The 13,718-nt window shown below is 38.1% G+C and overlaps 1 protein-coding gene across 1 annotated transcript in view; it reads right to left on the reverse strand.

Moving 5' to 3' along the window:
• Positions 1 to 11,841, reverse strand: part of LOC136836196 (uncharacterized) — a 146,245-nt gene extending 134,404 nt beyond the window's left edge. Inside the window, exon 1 of the mRNA XM_067100198.1 lies at positions 11,611 to 11,841. Coding sequence (XP_066956299.1) covers positions 11,611 to 11,712 — 102 coding nt within the window. The 5' untranslated portion in view covers positions 11,713 to 11,841. The remainder of the gene's footprint in view (positions 1 to 11,610) is intronic.
• Between the last annotated feature and the right edge of the window lie 1,877 nt (positions 11,842 to 13,718).

Raw genomic sequence — 13,718 nt, forward strand, 5'->3', positions numbered from 1 at the left:
TTCCTCCTATTGTTGTATTTGGTTCAATGATAAATGATGATATTTTTATTGCCATTGCCTGGTTTTTTGGATCCATCCACCAACACTGCATAGACTATCTAGACACACAAGATATACTCAGTTTTTTTTTACCGAGGCGCATTTGCACCGACTCGCAGGGGTGCCCTTTTAGCTCGGAAAAGTTTCCTGCTAGCTGATTGGTTGCAAGTATTTTGTCCAAATAGCATCGTTTTCAAATAATTACCAAGTAATGTGAATTGAAACTTATTTACTAACCTAAATTTCTCCTTCAGATACTGTATATGTTTTGTCAATAAATAATGTTAACGAATAGAGATAATAAAGTATTGTGATGGTAAGTCTAAATTTAATAACAACACCCGCCGAAGTCAACGACAGGAGCTTGTTTTCGGATGCACGCTGCATAATTTTTTTACTTTTCACATATTTTAACACCAATTGGCATAAATTACACTAAGCATAAGAGAAACATGTTATTATAAACTTTCTTTGAATACCAGAATCTACTAAAAACATGGAATTAATAAAACTTGTTATTGGTGAAAACTTCCGGGGAGGTAAACGGAACAGCCTGTGGCATTAGATAAAATTTAGATAAAATTAACTAGATAGGTAGGCCTAGTTATTCATATGGTATCCACATGCCAGCAAATGTTGATGGGCAAGAAAACTTTTCAGATACATATCTTTTATAGGCTTTTGTGCTGAAGCCTTTTGTTATATCATTATAATAAATAAGATGATAAATGAGGCATCTAACGGCAGAGTGTCTCAAGCGCCAAAAACTAAAATTGGAGAAAAACGCAGTCAAAGTTTGGCTACTTTCAGAATGCGATATCTCAGCATTTAAATGAGGTACGACACTGGGGTTTGTTTTAAAATAAAGGTTACTGTGTCTGCTTTCAAACCATCACTGTAAAATAGCCAAGAGTTTAATGCATGCCGAAAGATAAAGCAATGACTGCATTCATCTTGAAATCAATCTTATACTCCGGTACACTGAATCCCATAAAAACACACACCAATGTCCCTGTAAACCCTCTAGGACCCCCCCAAAGATATTATCTTTGTTTTATTTATCATTCTGGATAATTTCCTTGATTATCTTAATCTTACAGGAATAACTAGGTGATTTAGTTCACTTCAAAAAAGACCTAAAAAGGTAATGCTTTTCACAATAACAAAGAAGAAGAAAGATAATAAGATATTTTAATCAGAATACTCTGAGGCTGATACAGTCGTCTCACCTGCAAAACAATAATAATTACCGTCAGTAATGGCTAAAATACATTTTGATTGGAAAAAACGTAAGCGCCAATTACTTCAGGCGAGAATCAGACGTCATAATCCAGTGAATCATTATCCACGTCATTCTCATGAGGAGTATCTTGAAGGGTGTCTGGAGTAGCAGTGAGGGTATCTTGATCACAAAAAAGCTGGTTGAAGTATGTCATGAAAATCTGGGGGATGAATGGAACCAGATCTTTTCTGTTTTCATACGCCTCACCTTTGTTACGTAAGCTTTTGGCTACATTTTGCTTCCAATTAGCAAAGTCCCGGACTCTCTTTCTGCCCCTGGAAGGTCCTGGAACATTGTCACCTACATTCGTGTCGGACGTGATGAAGAGGAACCAGTATTATTAATGAATAAAGAACAAAAAGAAGCACATTAAATCCAGAGGCGATCATGGGGAAGGAAGGTACAAGAATGTTTTTTATTGCAGTGATAGCTGATAGCCAGCGGCTCCGATGATGGCTAGCCTTTCTCATTGGTCGTGCGGGAGGTGTGGCAGGGCGTCTGGACTCATGATTGGTTTATGCACCACGGGCGCTTGCAACTCTCTGCCACACAGACCAGCCAGTGCAGCCATGTGTAGCGTCACTAAGGAAAAGAAGTAATGTTACAAAACGAGAATTTCGACCTTGTTGTTGTGGGGAATTTGAACTGAAATTTCTTCTCCCGACAGCTAGAGGGTTAGAGATGACGTTGGTGTGCTTAACTCTAAATCGGTGACGGTGTCGCTTACGACACTCTGCCGTTAGGCACCTAAAATATGAAGACGCTATTTTTTCTTTTACATAATAATAATGTACTTCCCTTGTTATGGCTTATTTCTTGCACACATTTCAAACTAGGCTAGCCTATGACTATGTGTCTTACACCATTTTTTGACAATTGCAATAAATTTTGCTTAACTCTTTAAGGTAAGGAGTAACAGTAAACAGTAGCTGATGCTTGATATAAGTTAAGCTAGGTGTATGTAGGCCTATGATGCAAGTCCGTACAGAAAGGATTTGCTAATTTTATCGTAAAGGTATAGATTCTATTAATAACACTATTTTCGGTTTGAGGATATGGTAGTGTTCCATAAATTGCATAAAAATCATAATCAAACGAATTCATAACTTCACCGAGTTACAACCGCGATACCCCTCCCCCTCCCTTCCATCCCCGCCTCAGTATTTGACAGTAGACGCATATAGCCCACTAATCCTTAAAATGTATATGTGTATAGTACATTTTCTACTCAGTCACATATTTTTTTTACTTCTCAAAATATCCGGAGAAACTCGTGTTAACCTTATATGTGTCCTGAACAGAACGCAAAATAAGAAATAAAGAAGTTTTCTTATCTCGCATTGTCTGCTGTAACTTACATGGAAGAGTAAGTTGTTAATTTCTGCGAAATATATTTTTATTAGTGTGCACCTACAAAAAGAAGCATACAAAACTATTTAATTGCAGATATAGCCATTAAAGTAACCTCAATAACATAACACTGATTTCAACACTTACATAAATCAGGAAAAAGCTGCAATGACATAAATCAGGAAAATGCTGCAATGACAATCACCTGTGACAGTTTTCCCGCCAGGCCACCACAGGCTGTTCCTTTTACCTCCCCAGAAGTTTTCACAAATAGCGAGTTTTATTAATGCCATGTTTTTAGTAGATTCTGGTATTCAAAGAAAGTTTATAATAATATGTTTTTCTTATGCTAGGTGTAATTTATCCCAATTGGTGTTAAAATATGTGAAAAGTAAAAAAATTATGCAGCGTGCATCCGAAAACAAGCTCCTGTCGTTGACTTCGGCGGGTGTTGTTATTAAATTTAGAATTACCATCACAATACTTTATTATCTCTTTATTCGTTAACATTATTTATTGAAAACATATATCTGACGGAGAAATTAAGGTTAGTAAATAAGTTTCGATTCACATTACTTGGTAATTATTTGAAAACAATGATGCTATTCGGACAAAATAATTGCAACCAATCAGCTAGCAGGAAACTTTTCCGAGCGAAAAGGGCACCCCTGCGAGTTGGTGCAAATGCGCCTCGTTAAAAAAAAGGAGTTTAGTGGAGAATACAGGCAGTCCCCGGTTTCGACGGTTCCGCTTAAAACGTTCGAGGTTACGACGCTTTTCAAATATATTCATCAGAAATTATTTCATGGCTTACGACGCATGTTCGGGGTTACGAGTCGTACGCCGATCCGACGGAAAAATATGGCCCCAAAATGGCAGAATAATCATAATTTGAAGGTTTTTTTATGTAAAACTCAATAATAATGCAGTTTACATCGTTTTCAATGCACCCAGAGCATTAAAAGTAAGGTTTTCTTATGATTTTGACGAGAGCGCAAGAATAGTAAACCGGGAACCGCCTGTACAGATATCATCTACACAGAACATACTCACCATAGACTAATCATGGCTGAATTTGTTTGCATTTTATTACATAAACCTACACTGAACAGACAACTAGAAGCGGAAAGTTCACTCCCATCTAGCAGATGCCCTACAACATACAACATACAACGCTAACAAAAGAAACAACCATAACAACACCTTTTTAAATCACACGATTTCTCTCTCCTCCCCCCTGGGCCTTTTCCACTCCTCCTATCCCTGTAATCTGCATACCTGCATTTCAATTTCTGTTTTGTTTATTGCTACTGGAACACATGATTTTGTTTTCATTATTTTTCACAAAGTAAATTATTATGTTATTATAAATTTTATTGTAATGTGACTTTTATAACTGTAAATAAATTAAAATTGTTTATTTTGTACTTATTGATATTATAATGATTTATTGTATTATTATTGTTTTGGATGCTACATTCAATAATGATTTATTGTATTATTATTGTTTTGGATGCTACATATCTGTCCGCACACTGTAACAAAACAACAGGACGCTATATGTCCAGATTATACTCTTTGAAGAGGTCTCGAAGAGTGACGGAACAGCTGTTGTGTTGTGTTTTCAGTAAATGGAACAGAGAGTTAATCTTGGTTTTTTTGGTCCACCAACTGAATTTGGAAGAATGGAAAAGATTCAGAAAATATTGTCAAACTAATATGAAGTTGATCAACAATCAAAAAGCCATAGAATTAAATGAAATTTGCATACAAGAAAAACTTTGCCCAAAATGCATGTGCAATATATATATATATATAAACTCCTACAAGAAAAATTTTGCCCAAAATGCATGTGTATTCGTGGTCTCACGATTCACGGACTCACCTATTCACAGATTTCTCTTTGGAACATATGTACACATTATTCACTGAAAATTTGCCCATTCACGATATTTTTCACTGAGAAATATTCACTAATTACTGTATTTTCATCTCATTTTCATGATTAAATGCACTCTTTGTGATAAAACTATTAAAATACTCAGGTATTGCTCAAGTTACGATAGTTCACCTTACGATAACTTGATTTTGCAATGGGGTCAGCAATTAATACTGATATGAAAATATTTACAAAATATTTTTAAATTTCCCGCGGGTGCAGGCAGCAGCATGCAATCAGGCAGCAAGAGAGACCAAATTACAATAGACCAACTTCTTTTCCTCCATCTCTTTATCCCATCTTATAGTTAAAAAAGTAAAAGAGAATGATAAAAGTATTGTTAGGAACGTTATACTCGAGTAAACGCGTACAGTCATAAACAACCGGACGAGAAACTGTTGTTTTGCTTATAACCGAATCGGATAACAACAGCCGTTTTGCTTGTAATTCAACCATCGTACAGCAATGCACAATTACCATGGGTTATAGTACAAATGACGTTAAGCAGAACAGGACTGATATATTTTTACATTATACCCTTATTCAGTATGGATAAAAGATCGGCAAGGAAATATACTGCTAAATTTAAGCTGCAAGTTGTAGCTGAAGCTGAGAAAACAGTGTTCAAGCTGCTAATGACTACAAATTATCGTGCACCAGCAACATGGATAAAACTCTACCGTAATTAAAATCCAAGAGAAAGTATTTTAATCAAAACTGCTGGGCATGAAAGAACACATTACTGCTATTTTTACGCCGATAAACGAAAAATACATAAAGCTCGTATTATGATGAAATCAAGTGACAATAGCGAACAGAATCTTGATTTTTTTTACACAAAACAAATGCCCCCAAACGGCCATCGTCATCTATTAATGAAAAAAATAGCTACATTAATTTCACGAGACATGTTTAAGTTATATTCTGAATTAAAAACACTTTGTATAAAAAAAATAACCTTGTCCCATATAAATAAAATAAAGTATCTAGAGATTCATTTAAGCTAATTAGAAGCAAGAAAAGCTCTCTGAATTGACTTAAAAGCAGCGAAATAAACACCGCTTAAACGATTTCCTAACCAAAACATTGATCGCAATTTATAGTACAAAAGCAATATAAGAATATATACAATATCACTGGATACAGGGAAGTAAGGCATAACATTTTAAAAGATCATGGAAAAGATGTATGCATAATTATTATGTTGACGTTTGTGTAATATGGTATGTGAATATAGAGTACAGTATAATGTAGGCTATGAATTTATTTCTGATGATAGAAATTCATTTCTCGCTATAATGTGGTTCGGATTCCACAATAAAAAAACTGTAGGTCCTGTTGCTAAGTAACCAATTGGTTCTTAGCCACGTAAAATAAGTCTAATCCTTCCGGCCAGCCCTAGGGGAGCTGTTAATCAGCTCAGTGGTCTGGTAAAATTAAGGAATACTTAACTTATGGTACTGTATATGTATACAATATACCATAGAGTAGGCTAAGCTAATTCTTGTTTGTTATTCAATTTCTCTTTGTACTGAATTATCATACGTCACTTTGCATGAACCTCCAGAATTAGCTGATATTAATAATTACTATACCGTGTTACGTATAGAGTATGCTTTATAGTGTAGGCTAGGCTACCATATATGTATTAACAGTAGCGAATATCCTAGTGTTGGCTAGCCTATATTCGAGATACGGTTTGGTATTTCTTACTTTTTTCCCAACAAACATCTTTTTTTTTTTGGAACCTAATGCCATCGTGAGTAGGAAAATACCTGTATAAACATTTTTAGTTTGTTCTGTGTGTATTTGAAATATAAAAATAGGCAGTTCTAAGTGTTTTTAAAAGGGTTCTAAGTATTTGCGGGTTTTAACTATTTTCAGGGGCGGGTGGTGAATACAGGGGTTTACTGTATATATATATATAATCATATATATTATATAAAATATAATATACATATAATATACATAATGTGTAATAATGTATATATATATATATATATATATATATATATATATATATATATATATATATATATATATATATATATATATATATATATATATATATATATACTGTATACAGGCAGTCACTGGTTAATGGCAGACTCAGTTAATGATGATCCAGAGATATATATATATATATATATATATATATATATATATATATATATATATATATATATATATATATATATATATATATATATATATATATATATATATATATATATATATATATATATATATATATATATATATATATATATATATATATATATATATATATATATATATATATATATCCATATATATGGCACTTGTATACAACGAAAGTCCATGGTTAATGGCAGACCCAGTTAACGACCATCCAGTTCTATGGCACTTGTCCAGATAACGAAAATCGGCAATTTTCGCTGAAAAGTGCCAAAATTTGCCGATTTCCACTTATTGGCCCTGATAATTAGGTGTGGGGGCCGATACATACCTAACAGAGGCGCAGATAACTGAAAATCAGCACTTTTTGGCACCTATAGCCCCTGAAAATCGCTGAAAAAGTGCTGAAAATTAGCGACTTTTGCTACTCATCACACCCTCAGAACAGCCCCTGCTGACAACCTGGGACTGCCCATATATATATATGAGGCTATCAGTCTTAAAGAAACATTTGAACTGCCATCCTGGGTCAAAGTACTTCTTAATTTAATTTATTATATTTTAAAAATGGCACTTGGCATGTTTCTCGACTGAAAAGCTCATATATATATTATAGCAAATTTTCTGCAAATAATGTGTAGATACATTCCACAGAATACGGAGGTTTTATATATATATATAATATATATATATATTGCTTGCTGTATTGTGCAGATGTGTCATCAGTGTTTATTCAGCGCCTTCAGTTCAGTCACTTCTGAGATTTAGCGCTGTTCATCTGGTTGGGAACCAGGGAGATTTTGTTCACATCAGTACAAGTGAGATTCAGCATGTGAATGATCAATGACTTGAACAGTGTTCAATACGGCACTTCAGTACAGCATCACATGGCAATGATGGAAATTTCCATCATTAAGCCATGGAACTTCTTGGTCTGGATATAATTGGATTCATGGGTGTAAAATGGAAATATATGTGCATACGTTCGATATGAAAACACTAGGTGCAAATGGGCTTGTGATAGATTGCTTACTCTGGTGTGTTGGGCCAAGCAAAGGCGACGTGTAGGACACGCTGGGAATCAAGATTCCCACTCGTTTAATAGTGAGTACAGACTGGAAAACCACTAAATTTATGAACTTTCCTTTGCAGACTGAATGTTTTTTTTTATTATAGTTCACCATTTATCATATGTGTTTTGGTGTGTTTATAAACTGGGGTCTAATAGAGATACAGTAAACCCACCGTATTCGCGTTCACATGATTCGCGGACTCAGGCATTCGCGGGTTTCTCTGTGGAACATATCTAGCCATTATTCGCTAAGTTTCACCCATTTGCGGTATTTTTCACTGAGAAATATTCGCTAATTACTGTATTTTCATGAATAAATGCACTTTTTGTGATAAAAATATTAAAATACTCAGGTATAAGCATTTTTACAGGGTTTTTCTTGTGTTTAAACTATCGAAATGGGCAGTTCTAAGTGTTTTTAGAGGGGTTTTAAGTATTCGTGGATTTTAGCTATTCGCGGGGGGGGGGGTGTGTGGTACGCATCCCCCGCAAATACAGGGGGTTCACTGTAGTAGTTCCATTTTTCCCCAGGAATGTTTCAATAGACCCATGATTGATTGGGGAGGATATGCACCTGGTTGAGCATTTAAAATGGCCCGTGGGGAAAGGGGTTGTTTTTTAACGGAACCCTGACAGAAATGACTTTGAAAGTTTTGTGTAACAAACTTCCGTGAAACTGGGGTTAGCTTAGAGACTCAGTGGGAGACAGGAAATAAACCCCACATATCATATGTGACAAGCAATTATTATTTTGTTTATTTCGGGGTAATGCTCAATGAATTTCATATCCATCTTCCATAATTTCATTTTGCATGACTTGTTATCAAGCTTACTTAATAAACTCTATTTTTGTAGTTTAGGATTTGATTTACACACCTTAGACAGAACAGATAAATGAGAGAGAGAGAGAGAAGGGGACTTCTCTGCTGCCAGCCACAAGATACCAACTTAACTCAGGTAAGCCCAAAGAACCCTTTCGTCAAAGGTCGACACAGGCCCCTTTAACATTATATATATATTGTCAGTGTGTGATCCTTCCTCATTAAGTATTATTATTAAATTTAGTTTTTATTTAATTTGTTAACCTAGTCTTGTAAGTTTCATTTGTCATGGACCTCCTCTTGAGTATAACAATTATTGTTTGCTTGTTATTAACATTTGTTTACTTTTCAAGGAGGTTGTGTGTGTGTGGTCCTGTGCGTAAACCAGACCAGGGAGCAGGCTCTCAGGTACTGGTTGGGGGTACTCGAGGTTTCGGTGAAACCCGAGCACTCGGAGTGACTTGATCCTGTCGAGCACCCAAAGCTCCCGAATCTCATCCAGGACCATCAATGGGAGCCCCTCCTACCCAAGTGTCTGAAGAAACTTGGGAGGAGGCAGGTACAGCACCAGTCTTGGAAGAAGACTTCCCAGAACTGGTTCAGAGTGCGTGGGTCTTGGAGACTAGCGCACTCAAAGCTCCCGAATTGCAAGACTTCAGTGAGGTAAGTGAAACACCCCCCCTGTCCGAGACTGGGGAGAGCCAATGAGAGATCCCATTGCCACCTCTGTGGAGGGAGGCAGCCCCTTAGAAGCCCTAACACAGGACTTCTTAAAGGAAGAGAAGCAACCTTCTTATTCTTCGGCCGGCAAGCGTCAGAGGAAGGGGAGGAGGCAGCAGAAGACGAAGACGACGACAACCAACCTTACGAGACCTCTTCTTTGACTTCTTCTTCCTTGGCAACTTCTTCAGGATCAGTTAACAAACTGTTCCCCATACAGGATAGCAGGAACTGCAGGTGGGAGGGTTACAGCGTAAACCAGGGGCAGGAGCATGGGGCGCAGTATGGTTCACAACAGCCAGGGTCGTCAGGGTTGGCATGTGTGGTAACGGAGGTGTTCAGCTTGGTGAACGGCGTTATTGTCATGGTAGCGTCGGTAGCGGTGATGGAGGAGTAGGTTACCACAGGTAGCTCCAGTGCACAAAGATGATCTCAGGTGCCTGATCAAGCCTTGCACCGAAGGAACCCCTGAGAGACCCATGGAGATCCAAGTCTCTTGGAGTTCGTCTGCCTGACCTGAAGAAGACACAGTCAGGTTAGGGGAGGTAAACTCCTCTTGCCCCATGGAAGAAGCTTTCCCCTCAGAACGAGCGGAGGCCACCAAACCAAGGTCATCCTGATCACCACCCCCACCCGACGTCTTCACCTGATGAATCAAATGAAGACGCCGAGGGAGAGACAGCCATGCGGGGAAGTTTAGCAGGGGGCAGAAACAAAGAAGGATTGGCAACCGAATGCACAGTCAGTGGCTTGTAACCGGATGACGCTCTGGATGCCTTCTTCTTGTACTGCCTCCTGTTGGTAAACTTCACCCACTGCACTGGAGACCAGGAACAACACTCACTACAGGTAGAATCAGGTTTACAGTCATACCCCCCGCAACTAGTGCAGAGGACATGAGGGTCAACATCAACAGGGAAGAGGAAATGCGTGCATAGTTTACCATCCATGCCAGGGTATACAAGTTGGGAACTGCCTTTCCGCACAAGCTTAGATGGTTCATGGGTTTGCATTTTGATTTAAAAACAAACACACAATCAACCAAGCAAATAATCACACAAACAACAATGAAAGATCCCACCGGAAAAACATTGAAACAGCAAGCTGGGCAGAGAGAAGAGACGCCCGTACACATCGCTCTACGGTCAAAAGAAAATTGGAATGTTTACATCAGGGCAGGCAGGACTCCCGCCAACCAGGGAGTAGTTGACTGCCTAACCACCTTGTAGCGGACCGATGGTTTGCATATTGTGTAGGAACAATTCATTAATAAGCAAAATCTTTGGGTGGAAGTTCATTAATAATTACTACAGTATATAATTACCCAACAGACATAACGTAAAGCTTCAACATGAAGTCCAGAACTGCGATTTCACAGAAAAGGGAGACGTCTTAACTTGACATTGGTCAATGTCCAACAAGTAAGTGGGCGCTCCCCTGACATTCACCTCTCATGAATGGGTTGAACAGAACTTGGGTGATTCAGTGTTACTTGGGGGGGGGGGAGTCCAGGGAGGACAAAGCCCACAGGGCCAGGTCAGGGCCTGGCATCTTAAGTGAGGTTAGGTAGGTAAGGTCTGGTTAGGTCAGGAACCAGCACTCTAGGAAAGGGTAGGTTGGCCCATTTTAATGCTAAATTTCTCTAACTTTGTCTCCCTCCTCTGCATCTGCTCCCAATGAACCACCTACCTTGTTAGCCTACTAAGTTTCACTATATTATTCCCAAATCCAGGGTACACACACACACACACACACACACACACACAAAATCACTTCTGAGCTCCCTCAGGCGGTCACTTCTTCCTCTCAAGGCACCCACCCATTGTTAGCCTAAACTGCGTCCAAGAACTGATTAGAATGCCTTCAAAATAGGTTAAAGTAACAACACTGTTCTTAGAAAATGAAGGAGACTTTCATGCCTCGGCTATTCACTATCCACTCGCCTACTATGGAGAAACAAAGCCAAAATGACCATTATGAGGAAAAAAGATGTAAGAGGACAGACTCGAGTTCCTCAAGCCCTTGGCAAGATATAGTTCCACGTAGCCTAGGCGTGTCGAGTGGCTTTGATTCGAGGGCAGCCTCCCCTCGCACAAGGCGCCTTGAGCAGTCTTACAAGGTCAACCTTGCATCGTAGGAGGTCAATCTTCCTAACTCAACTTCTGGGCTACCTAGCCTAACCTAGGGAATTCGGGAATAAATGATAATTGTACCATTATTTTCATCTGACCTCCAAATTCCAAGCAGCAGATTCCAAATAAAATTTGGCACGTTCATTGTCGGCGCCAGAAATTGCCGCAAACTGAGAAATTAACGATTCCTGATCAGCCATGACTTGAGTTTCTTCAGCTGATGGTGTTTGGTCACGTGACTACAGACTGTATGTCTGTCGAGTGTCGACTGTCGGTGGTCGGGAACAGCATTGCATCCGAAAGTGTTTCGACGACTTCATAGCTTCAATTTACACAGTCATCCTCGCGGATGACAATTCATAAAGTCGTTCTCGGAGATGATAGTTCCTGTGTCAGTTTTATGCTATAAGTTTTCTCAGATTACAGATTTTCTTTGTAAATTGTATATCTCAACGAACTTATAATACCAATAAGCAAGATTTCAATAAAAAAAATTTTTACTCCTCACTCTTAAAAAATAACTTACTAGAGAAAAAGTCAGTATAAAATCCTATCTCACAGCAATTATAAGAAAAACCAAGTCATTATAAGAAAAGCAAAAACTGCTGAACTTACTTAAGAGTTAGCTGTAATATTATTTATGAAACGGGAACAACTGTGCAACGACCGCGGGCATCGTCATGAATTTTTGCATGATAAGCAAGTGGTCATCTCATGCTAATGACGTATTATCTTGTAAAAGGGAACCAGGAAGTTTTTAGTTCAATAATAAACAGATGAATTATAAACAGATGAACTATTACACCAAGATGATGTCAAAAATACATCGGAATGTCTTGGAAAAGGTCCTTGCTACCTAGTAAAGATCCTAAGTTATCTCCTGAAGTGAATTAGTGTTTACTAACCGTATGAAGACGACGTCGCGTTAGTCTGCCGAACTTAAACTGACAAGACTAAAAATAAATGGCAGGTAACGATACAGACTAACAACTTAACATAATTTATATTAAACCAAAATAAGCGTTGACTAGCAGCACATTCATAAGTTTTGTCAAAATCCTGAAAGTCTTTCGGTCAGATGTAATTCTTAAATATTTAGAACCAGGACCTTCAGTTTTATTAAATCTAATGCCCAGAAGGAGGCTGATTTAAATCGAGCATATGTTATCCAACCTCGATAATATTTATAAATGTCGATGCTTTCATTTTAGGACACAGTAAAGACGTCTTCCTTACCCATTAATTACGATCATGTATCGCATCTATCAACGCAGCAAGAATCTCATGTATATATTTGTATGTAGAACTTCGTGGTCCTTTCGCTATTATATATTTTATCACTGTATGCACATTATGTCTCTTGTTATTGTTATTTGATTGACTGTTAACAGACAAATTGCTCTCTCTCAGCGTGCGGGTCACGGAAACCTGGGGTCGGGCACCACGTTTCCGTCCGCACGCTGCTATGTATACCTTATTAGGGCATGGGCCAGTGGTCGAAACTCACCCCGCCCCCCGGGGGGATTTTCAGAAACTAGTATTTTTAGATAGGGTACACATCAGCATTCATGAATCTGCTTGTCTGCAGTTGAATCATCGGTGGGTAAGTGTACCAGCTCATGTCAAAGTTGGAGGTGCACTGCTTGTTTCGAGCAAAAATTTTAGGGTTACGAGAAATATAAACAGCCATATCTTCCTCAATTCTTACAACAGGAACGCAAATTACATACCAAAATGACCTGCTGGATGTTCTCTTTCTAACGTGCAATTTCTTAATTTCAGGTGGTTAGCATAAATTGCTTTGATGATGGCCAAGAATAAAATGTCAGATGAAAACCCTCTTAGACTGTCAAAGTTAAAAAGGAAGAAAGAAAAAGCAAGTGACTTAGTGTGTATCATACATTATTCTCTTGTATCAGACAAAAAAGTCAGGCCATTGTCTGAAACTAGCTTTAACACTAGCTCTTCGTTGGAGGGGTGGATAGAGCTGTCGCCTGGAACGCTGTTGGCCCAGCGTTCGACTCTCCTACTGGCTAATGAAGAATTAGAGGAATTCATTTCTGGTGATAGAAATTCATTTCTCGTCATACTGTGGTTCGGATCCCACAATAAGCTGTAGGTCCTGTTGCTAGGTAACCAGTTGGTTCTTAGCCACGTAAAATAAATTTAATCCTTCAGGCCAGCCCTAGGAGAGCTGTTAATCAGC

Source organism: Macrobrachium rosenbergii, chromosome 56 (assembly GCF_040412425.1).
Source record: "Macrobrachium rosenbergii isolate ZJJX-2024 chromosome 56, ASM4041242v1, whole genome shotgun sequence".
NCBI lineage: Eukaryota > Metazoa > Arthropoda > Malacostraca > Decapoda > Palaemonidae > Macrobrachium > Macrobrachium rosenbergii.